An 11,006-nucleotide genomic window follows, 5' to 3' on the forward strand; every position below is an offset into this window, starting at 1 on the left:
ATCTCCCTCTCAAACCACTTCACTCAAGCTCACCCAGCTTTTATGCAGACATACTGATTGAAGGGAAACCTCGCTGTGGCTTTTTAAAGACTCCCTCCCTGAACAACTGAAAACCAAAGGAGGGAGTGGAAGCAGTATCAGACTCGCACGTACAGCAAGTGTTTCATTTCTTAAATGTTGCTGGGAGTGCTTACAATGCTGGGGAGAAGGACTCTGATATTAGCAGCACTTTCTGAAAGGCTGCTGCACTTTGTAGCAGAGAGTAATGAGCAGCATACGCTTTACAAGCAAGTAAGGCGCTGTGTTCCCAGAGGGAGACTGAGTGATGCATTTCTATACTGGCTAATATGGCAATGGATCATCCTACTGAGAGAGAGGTTAAAAACATTAAGAGGAGAAATACAGTAGGTAGGGATAAACAATTGGGTCTCAGCTGGTTCAGGTTTTACATACACACCAAAGCAGCATGAGCGGGGAAATAATGAGGGCAAGAGGAGTCCAAAGTAATGAGGAGAAAGATCAGGTGTATCTATCTTCCTGGAGGCTAGAAGAAGGAAGATATTAAACTGCACTTTCTGGTAAATTGCTACTGCCAGTTATTGACAAAGCTGTCAATTATACAAGACTATTTAGATTGATGAAGGAGGAGGGAATGTGGATTTAGACACATGGGACTATGGGAAGGGTAGAAATGAGGTGCAGATGATAAATGGACTGGACTTGAAAGGAAAAGAGCAAACAGGCCAGCTAGGAAATATATAATTAAATATCCTTAATTAGCAGGTTAGAGCAGGATAATATAACCAAACCCCTTCAAAGTCAGATTCCAGAAAGTAAACCTTGTAGAATCAGAAAACTGAGAGCATATGGCATGGAAGACAGAGTCCTAGAAAAAGCAAGATGGCTGTATGTAGTAGGGCTGCTGGCATGGTACTCACTCAGGGAATATAGTCCTTACATTACATCCATGTTTAAATAACTTCTTTGAAAATACAGTTCTGCAGTAGCCGGTCAGCTCTACAACTGCTAAAATACTATTTGGTTCATGATTGTGTGACAAATATCTGATATTTGTCAAACAATGTTAGGGGGGAAAAATGACTAGTTACTTAAGTGCATGCCTAACTTTAAGTAGGTATATATTCAGTCCTACTGCTTACACCCTCAGCTGAATGGCATCCATGGATTGTTAACCCTGAATAGTAACTGCTGTGCAAATTTTACAAGCTACTTTAAAGACATGTTGAGAAACAATATTTGAAGTCCTTGGATGAACAATTTTACAGAAATGTCAAGTGTTACCCTACTGAAGAATATGGAAGCTCAGGGAATGTTTGCTACCGTTTTTTTCCCCAGTATGATGGAAAATGTTTAATTTTCGAAAAATGAGCATGTTCTCCTATTTAATGCAAAAAGTCTGATACTGCAAGAGGCTTTCCTTTATTAGACAAGATGCACACTCAGTGTTATAAGGAGTACTTGTGGCACCTTGGAGACTAACAAATTTATTAGAGCATAAGCTTTCGTGAGCTACAGCTCACTTAATCGGATGTCAGCGTTATGTAGCCTATTGATTTCTAAAAACATGTAATTTCATTTACTGGTGCCAAATCATCTATTCACAGAACAAGTACAGGGTGGGTAGCCACATTGCAAGCTCTCCCACACTCTCATCATGGGCTTCTCAATCTTGGGCAGGCGAGAGCATTAAGGACAAGAAGAGAATTTAGTTTCATGCCTCTGCTGAGATGGTGCCATTTGTTATGTCTGAGACACCAGGACCTGCCCTGAGGCCATCAAACAGCCTGGACTTGAGCAGTAGGAGCTTGGGCCTAAACATACAGCCCGATCTTTTCTTCCTGGTAAGTGTGGGGTGAAACCTTGTCTCTGCTGCTGTGTCACTATAGGTATCAGTGACCTGACTGAACTAAACTGATTCTCGGTGTGGTTCAAATACACACTAACTAGAATGTTTGAAAAAATGGTTTAGGAAATCCTGTTACTATATCAGAGGAGAACAAACAGTATGTCATACCAGGTATGTCTACACTACGAACATAAGTTGACATATGTTAGGTCAACTTACAATCACTGCAGTGGTGCATGTCCTTGCCAGGAGTGCTACCACTGACTTAAAAGGGACAGTGGTAGGGACTGAAAACCTGGTAGGTGAGAACAAGGAGATGCATAAGGAAAGGGGAAAATGGAACAGAGAGCAGGGCAGAATGCTCATTTCCCAAGAACTAATAATCTTCCCTGCTGGATAGTGCAAGTCTGACTGACATCAGTGATCAACATGACAGTATATGTCAGACCCACGTTACATAAAGTGGAGCATGTGGTACCTAAGGCACCTTTGCTGTATTCAAGTCACAAAAGACAGAGCCTGACTGATTGGAAAGAAGCAATCCAGCTTGAGTTCAGGAAATGTTAATTCTCCTCAGCAGAAGTTGCTAAAGCTCTTGGACAGAATATATCACTTTCAGAAAAAAGAGGGGTGGAGGTTTGTGTTGATTGATGTGGCAGTGGAAAACTGTTAAAAGATTGATTTGGTCTCCTTCCACGACTAGACACAGCTTTGGGGTCATAAAGTGGTGGAAAAATTCCACGTTTAAATGTGGAGTTTGAAATAATGGTGTATAGCTGCTGCCGGGGAGATTTTGATCACTCTTTATAAAAGTATGCATCCAATGAAGTGAGCTGTAGCTCACAAAAGCTTATGCTCAAATAAATGTTGGTCTCTAAGGTGCCACAAGTCCTCCTGTTTTTTTTTTTAAACAGTATGTGTAGGTGCCCATACTAGAGAAATTCATATATTCAAGCTGCAAGTCACTACTGTAGTGTTCCTTGTGTTTCTTTCCCTTATGGGAAACTCAGACATCATATATTTAGCAAGATAAGTAGTTGAGTTACGCAGAGGGAACCTCCTACTTTCTTTCTGGCTAGGGCATTTCCACTTCACCCTCAGCAAATCGTGAGCAGCTGACTGAATGCTCCCAGAATACGAGTATGTAGCACTGAGGACTACAAATGAAAGCAAACATGCATCTGTTTTTAGTTTCCCCTTGATCAAAAGGGTGAAGCCCTCTGCTGAGCAAACCAGTTAGAGCAGTGAGAAGCATCAACATAAAGCTAAGGAGTAGAATGCCAACTGGGTTAGAAGAAAAGCAACTGATAACCAAAATGTCAGTATGTCAGGACTGTAAAGTGGGAAATGAGGAGATGCATGTAAAGTAGTGTATGGCCATCAGCCTGAGGAAGCAAAACATGACCTAAGCTGCACATCTTTATTCCTCTAGTAATTAACCTTATCAGCACAGAGGTAGTAGAGACACACATCCTGATAGAACCATTAGCAACATTTTTTTGCATTGCTGAAAATGGAAGGGAGGGGAGAGACTGTTAAGGTGAAAAGCAGTTTTTGATCATGGAAAATTAACTTGAGATATGCAGCTTCCTGCATTATGCACAGCTTGTGAAAGCCTTTTTTGATACAGTTCTACTAATCTTAATATATGGCTTTTTCCCAGTGGAAGATACAGAAGCTTAGTGGGCTTTTAGACCTGTTTATTGACTTTTAGGCATTAAACTTATAAAATCACATTTACACGTTACAGCTGTTGGATAGAAACAGTGTAGAAAGTTACACAATCTAACCCGTAACAGCTGCAACCTAAGAGGATAGCTGAAGCAACCGAATATAGTGACACCACATCTATTAGTGGGGAATACAAGACTGCATTCCAGTACTTTGTCAAGAGCGATTAAGACAATTACATCTACTTCTCCCATTTCATCTCATGTATAATCTTTGCACTCTTTAACCCAGCTCCATGTATTACTTCACTTTACTCAGTTTTCTATGGGCTGGAAACTGATTCTTGAACACAACTCATTTGTTTAGATCAAGAGAAGGTCAGCAGCAATTTTGTTTGTTCTTGGTAAGACTGTCTAAAAACAAATTTTGTTTTACTAGTCAAGTCACAGCTAGAAAAAATCCGTTCTCATTGAAAATACAAGAACTGTTGATGAAACTTAGTGCTGTTTTTTTTATTAAACAAAACAAATTGCCATATTTGGCACATAAGGTGAAGATACCACTTCTGACCACTCTATTAGAAGCTCTACCTTTATTAGGCAACTGATTATAGGCTTCCTAGTGAATCAAAGCAAGCTTTTAAGCTTGCTGCTTAAGTACTGTATCAATTTCTCATATTGTAGACTCAATTCTTCTGACTGCTTAAGGGATAAATTCTGCTCCTATGTAAATCTAGGGCAATGCCTCTGGCTTCAAAGGCATTACTCTGGATTTACAATGGTGTAGACGAGAGTAGAATTGGACCCTATGCATGCTACTATATATTGCACTGATTGCTTTTTTAGGCTCCCACTTCTAAAATTGATTTTTCCTTCTGCACCATATTTCTCTTGACATTATTCCAGTGCTTTATCATAAGCCTGTCACTCCAAGATTTTTACGGTGTGAACCAAAAATAATTATGCCTGCATTCAAAAACATTGCCCAAATACTCATCAGGACTGGGTTTACGCTTAGGAGGCTGTTTTGAAGATAACTATAGAAAAGGAGCCCAGTCACGCTGAATTTGTGATGTAGATTCAGCTAAATGTCGGGGTTAAGATGGCTTTCCTACCTAACAATAAATCCTGCTTCCACTTCTAGCTTGGGCCTTAGTTTTGTGGGATTATTTAAACCAAAGTTTAGAATAGGGAAGAGATTTGTAATTTACAGTGTACTTAAATTTGTCTACACATTTACACAAAAGAATCTTGTAAGTGACCCACAGCCTGTATTTGTGTGCTCTCATTGAAGAATGTCCCTCCTCCTCTTTACATTCAATGAAAGATTTTTCAAGACACTGTTCCATTTCCTGCTTTTGTCTTGTCTCAACTGGAGACTTCTTTTTTCAGTTTCTCTAAAACCTCATCCGGAGTCATCGACACCAAAATCTTCACCACTTTTTCACGAGATTTACCACCCTGTTTCAACACAAAAATGAATTCAGGGAATTATTTCTTTTCTTCTAAGTACACATTTTAAAAACTAATCATAGTGCCAATATAGTACTAGATTACACACAACCAACTGTAGTGAAAAAAGGTTATTCACTGGTAATTCTAATCAGTTATTTCCTCTGCCTAGTCACATTTGTGAGACACATCCTCTAGTGCCAGGGTGCTTCAGGGACCTTATGGAAAATGGTGTGCATAGGGATTCTGGGAGCACCCTCTTGTGGCACCACACATTCTAAGTTGAGGTTATGAGAGGGCCATGGAGCTGCAGCTGCCACAATTCCTTCCACCATACCACAGAGGATGATGGGCAGCTGGTATAAAAACACAGACACCACTCTCAAAGTACTAGATTTACTGCTAAGTAACATTTTTCTTCTTCAAGATGCTGCTGTCTGACTTGTGCAAGTCTAACAAGAGGTAGAGCTCCTGAGAAGGCAGACTGGGGTGTGCAATTAGGCAAGAACTGCAGAACTACTCTTCTCTTCTGAAACAAACATTGAATCTTGTAGGGGACTGCGAAAAACTTTATTATGGCCTAGCTAGGAAACTTCCGCTTTCTTGCGCTAAAAAATTACTGTAAAACATAAAAACCCAGCTAGAACCGGCCATTGGCCGGTTACAACTGCTTTGCATAGCCCTTTGCCAGGGAGCAAAAATCCCCTTTTAAAAAGTACCTAATTCTATATTCATAAGCTGTTTTTATGTAGTGCTTATTAACGCTGGCCATCTGCCCCTCTGTCGGACTCCGTCCCAGGCAGAACTCTGGTGTGCTGGGTTCCCGGCCTCCATGACTGTAACGCTTGGAGTCCCCGTTGCAGGTGTGTCACTAACCTTCAGTAAAGCCAATAACTCACAGCTGTGTGTAAGCCTCATTTTTTCAGAGTACTCCTGCCAGGCCTGTGGTGCTCCGAACACCTTGGCCCAGAACAAATCTAGATGAGAAGAGGACTCTGAGTAAATGTGTGAATGAGCTGCAGGTAGCAGCCCTGCAATGTGTAAGATTTCTCTAATGTTCCAGAAGCAGGCCATCGATGCCAGCTTGGCCATAGCAGAGTGTGCCTTAAAACAGGCCTTAAAAACCCACTTATGTGCTTACCCAGGAAGAAAATAATCTCTCCCTGGATAAATGGGCCAAGTAGGGTCAGGGACCAGTATCATCACTAGTTATTCCTGGGGTGGAAGGGAGCAGAGTCACTGGATCTGCTACATATATCAAAATAGGCAAGCAGGTTTTAGAGCATGCCCTGAGCTGCTGCTCTTTCCGTAAGTTGGGATGGGGAGTAACAGCAGGATGCTCTCCAAGCTCAGCAATGTATCCTGCAAGTGGGACCATGCAGATGCCACCTACAGATGTTTATATATATATATATATATATATATATATATATATATATATATATATATATACACACTTTGACATACTTCAGTGTATTTTCACCTTGAGGATGCACTTCAAATATGCCAGTTGTTGCTTTTCAGCCAAATTCTCATTTTGATCATTATCAAAAAAAGAGGAAAATGGAACTGCATTGTATGAAATGCAGAAACAAGCTGGGATGGCTGCGTGTAACTGCTGTCTTAAGTCAGAGCAGTTAAATTGTGTGCATTATCCACATCCTGTCTACACAAAAGCACTGAGTAGCTCAGGCCAAGTGAAAACCTATTGCAGGTGTACACACTGAGCCATTTTTTCCATGATCTTGTATACAACTAAAAAGAAAAAGCAACCATGCAAAAAGAAAACATTCCTATGTCATCTTTAGTATGAAAGTTTATTTTACATTTCTAAGGTGCATGTCCATTTGAGTTTGACTTACTCAGAAAAGGAAAAATCAAGGAAATCTTTAAACAATAGTCTGGCCACCTGGTGTTTACTTCTTATAAGGATGAGCTAACAAAATGTTTCCCCTCTCATGTAAGAATCCAGTAGCCACATTTCTAGATTGTAATTCTAGATTTGGGATCTTAATTCATTTACAGTACATATATAAAAGTTCCACTGAAAGCACAAATTAGCAGCTTTCCATCTTAAGAGACTGCCCCACAGTATCCCAAAATCTACTGAGTACAATTTCTCCACCTTTATTAGAAAAACTGCTTTCAGTTTCTCAAATTGTGGTTTATTCACGTTGCACTGTATTACAGGATTAAAATTCTGTAAGGCAAGATAAATAAGACCAACAAATGTAGTTCTGCATTTTCAATTTTAGCTTGGATCTCCTTTTCCAGCTGAGAATTGATTATATAGCAGCTGGGAGGCAAGGTAGAACGCTAGGTAACAGTTACCATATGGTATTAGCCTGGTACAGCTAGGTTGAAAATCTGGCTGGAGTCAAAAGACAAACCCACTTCACAATTTAGGCAAAGTTCAGAATGACTGAAGGTCTATGGTTGACAAGTCCTAATATATAATAGTCTGGGTGCTGTAGGTCAGACTAGAATTACCAGAGCTGTCTAGAAAAGATTGAACAGTGCTGCTCCTCATTATGCCTGATGCTGCTTAGCAATTATATAGTGCTTTTCAAGTGCAATCTAATTAATCCTCAACATGGCTGTGAGGTAGGTAAGCAAGTGTTACCCTCATTTTATAGGTGGCATAAACTGAAATAAAGATTAAGTACCTTGTCCAATCTGCAGCAAAGCCAAGATATAAAATCTTTGAGTTCCTGTCTACCAGCCAAGTAGTGCTCAGTCCATTTGACAATGTAGCCTCTAACAGCTATTTTTAAAAATGTATGCATTTAGATTTATGTACAACATAAAAAAGCATTCATCCACACACTCTTCGTATCTTCCTGGCCCTATAAACGAATACATTTAGTAGATGGCTCAGACTTCATCCACTTTTCATATATGTCATACAAACATGAGAGTAACATAAGCCAAACACTAACTGGTAGCCTTCCCAAAACAGGACACAGAGTGTTCTATTTCCTCTCAATGTCCCTTTTGCTGTTGCTGCCACCCTAAATAGTTCACTGTTGGGTAGTAGAACTCTGACTTCCCAGTATGACTATGACAGAAGTTAGCAGAAGTGGGGCTATTTGCTATTTTCTTAATTTGTTTGTACACTGAAGTTCTATTGGCTACAGTGAGTTAAGATTTAATACTTGTTTTTTTAAAAGGATAATGAATTTAATCTTTTCAATCACAAACTTTTTTTTATGTTTACGTAGATAAACATAAAAAAGGAGTACTTGTGGCACCTTAGAGACTAAAATTTATTTGAGCGTAAGCTTTCGTGAGCTACAGCTCACTTCATCGGATCCATGCAGTGGAAAATACAGTAGGGGGATTTTATATGCCCAGAGAACATGAAATTAAATTAGGCTTGAATAAAGACTGGGAGTGGATGTGTCATTACACAAAGTAAAACTATTTCCCCATGTTTATTCCCCCGCCTTCCCACCCCACTGTTCCCGTTGAAACACGTTCTTGTCAACTGCTGGAAATGGCCCACCTTGGTTATCACTACAAAAGATTTTTTTCCCCTCTCCTGCTCTTAATAGCTCACCTTACCTGATCACTTTTGTTACAGTGTGTATGGTAACACCCATTGTTTCATGTTCAAATATAAAAATTTCTAAAATAAGGAGAACAAAGTCACTTGCAAAGGTGTATTGTTCAAGATAGACTCAGTATGAAGAATACTTTAAAGGTCACAGAGCACATGAACCACACACTGACTTAGAAAATACCAAGAAATAGTAGCAGCATGCTTGATTTAGGCTACTGAGAAACAGATTATTTTGAGTTAGTAATTCAAAGACTAAAATAGGTTATTTTTCCATAATCGAGTTACACACCTTAATATATCTCCATACTAGTATTTTGAAAACTAGAAACTTGGTCTGCTGTAAGTGGAGAGTGGTCTCTATTACAAGTTTCAGAAATCTAACTGTAGGAGAGCAGAAAAGAAAAAAAGTATTGTACCTTATCTAAAATAACTTCGCTCTTCTTCACTTCTAGAACCTTAGAAAGGTAACGACACAGCTCTGCATTTGCCTCCCCTTCTGATGGAGGTGCAGCAATAGCTACACCAACTGCCTCAGTTGTCACATCTATAACAAATATTTTAGGATTTTTATTTTCAAAGCATTAAGGGTGCCTCATTTTTTACTTTCATATATTTAAAGAAAGATTTGAAACCAAGTAGACAACTCCTGGAACAGTCCACCTGATGATAGATCTTATGACTTTTACTGTATCAAGAACATGGATTTAATTCTATTTGTTTTTTCCCTTTTACCAGCAAGGCTAGTCAATTCCTCAGATGCATGTATTAATAGACAGTCCTTATAAATAGGGAAGAGTGGGCCTGAGATTCTAGGATGTGATACTTTTAAGAATTAACAAGTTTCATTCTGTAGTTATCTGGATCCCGTTCCGTGATTTTGCTGGATACAGTGAGGGTTTGCCAGGCTGCACACTGTGCATAATTTCCTCCCAAGTGTGAAGGTCAGATACTGGGCCCTTCACATCCACTTTACTACCGTCCCTGCTTCCAGACATGAGGTCAATCTACAATTTGATTCTGAAATGGTGGTTAATGTCCCAGTAGTTTTTATGGTTGCAGTTTTGATTATCATCTCTTTTGTCACAATACCTACTAATGTCCCTCTAAGATGAAATATATGCTGAATTATCCTACAGGTAACAGACCCATCTAATTAGTGTAGTATGCATACTTACATAATGAATACTACTTGTTTGCATGTAAGCATGAAGATGATGGCACTATCCAGACTTGTATTAGTTGCTCCTTGGTTTAAACCATTTGAAGATTTTAAAAACATACTATCAATGACCATTTAAATTGTGTTTATCACCATAATAACTAAGCACAACAAGGCATCAAAGGTGATCTGCAAAGGAAAAGAGTTTGTCTTGTTTTATTTTAAAGAAAGCTTGAAGGATTTTTTTTTTTTAAATTCCCCTGCTTATTTCACTACAGAAGTTCAAGTTTTGACTACCTTGGGGGAGATTTGAATTCAGATTATCACAAGTCTTTCAGGCTGAGTTTTAGTACTTTATTTATATTTGATTCTTCCCATATCTACAGTGGAAAGAAGGAGGGAAAGAGAATGTGTGTGTATACCAATCATAACAAGGATCACAAAGCTTCTAGTTTTGTAACAAAGGATGGTTCACTATAAAGCAGGGGTCTCAAAGCCCCAGCCCGCGGGCCATCTGCAGCCCGTGGAGGAGAGACACATGCAGACACACTACCAGCAATGTCTGATGCAGGCACTACACCCCACAGCTCCTATTGGCTGGGGGAGAGGGACAGAGATACCATCACTAGTCACCAGGCAGAGGCAGCCATGGAAGCAGCATCATTAGTTGCTGGGCAGATTCAGCCATCGAGGCAGTGTCACTTTCTTCCACAATGAATATAAACAAGTCAAAATATTGAACACAACTATCTGATGCACACCTTGCTGCAATCCTGAAGGTTTCAACTGCTCAGTCACTGAGGCCAAACATCAACTAACTGGCAGAACTGAAGCATTGCCAGGTGTCTGGCAAACACTAAAAACTCTCTGGCAGGCGAAGAACTGTATACAGTTGTACGGCAGTTTTATTATTTCTAAGAAATTCGAAATAAAAAAATACAATATAAACATTTTCTTTTCTGACCACCATCTTCAGTGACATTATTGGCTCGCTAGGAGAATTTGAGGACTGGCACTGGCCCTAAGGTAAACTGAGTTTGAGACCCCTGCTATAAAGAGATCCGATTTGACTGAGCTTTTCATCATAAATCGTAACTAGGCTCCCCCTGCTGAACAGAAGACAAAAAGAACAAGAGAAATTTTCCTTTGTATTTATGTAAATGCCTGTAGTGTTCATAAGAAGATGGAACAAATTAGAGAGAGTGTAAAACTGAATTGTGAGAAATAATCTAACAACACACTTGCTACATCTATTAGCTTGAAAAAAAAACAACACTGGGATCCTGTCCACGATAA

At 39.5% G+C, this 11,006-nt stretch overlaps 1 protein-coding gene across 1 annotated transcript in view; it reads right to left on the reverse strand.

Moving 5' to 3' along the window:
• Positions 1-4,599: 4,599 nt before the first annotated feature.
• Positions 4,600-11,006, reverse strand: part of BTBD1 (BTB domain containing 1) — a 35,644-nt gene continuing 29,237 nt past the window's right edge. The window contains exons 9-10 of the mRNA XM_038419023.2: positions 8,968-9,095; positions 4,600-4,998 (exon numbers count right to left, since the gene is read on the reverse strand). Of these exons, the coding sequence (XP_038274951.2) occupies positions 4,906-4,998; positions 8,968-9,095 (221 nt within the window). The 3' untranslated portion in view covers positions 4,600-4,905. The remainder of the gene's footprint in view (positions 4,999-8,967; positions 9,096-11,006) is intronic.

The sequence above is a fragment of the Dermochelys coriacea genome, chromosome 10 (assembly GCF_009764565.3).
Source record: "Dermochelys coriacea isolate rDerCor1 chromosome 10, rDerCor1.pri.v4, whole genome shotgun sequence".
Classification (NCBI taxonomy): Eukaryota; Metazoa; Chordata; order Testudines; family Dermochelyidae; genus Dermochelys; species Dermochelys coriacea.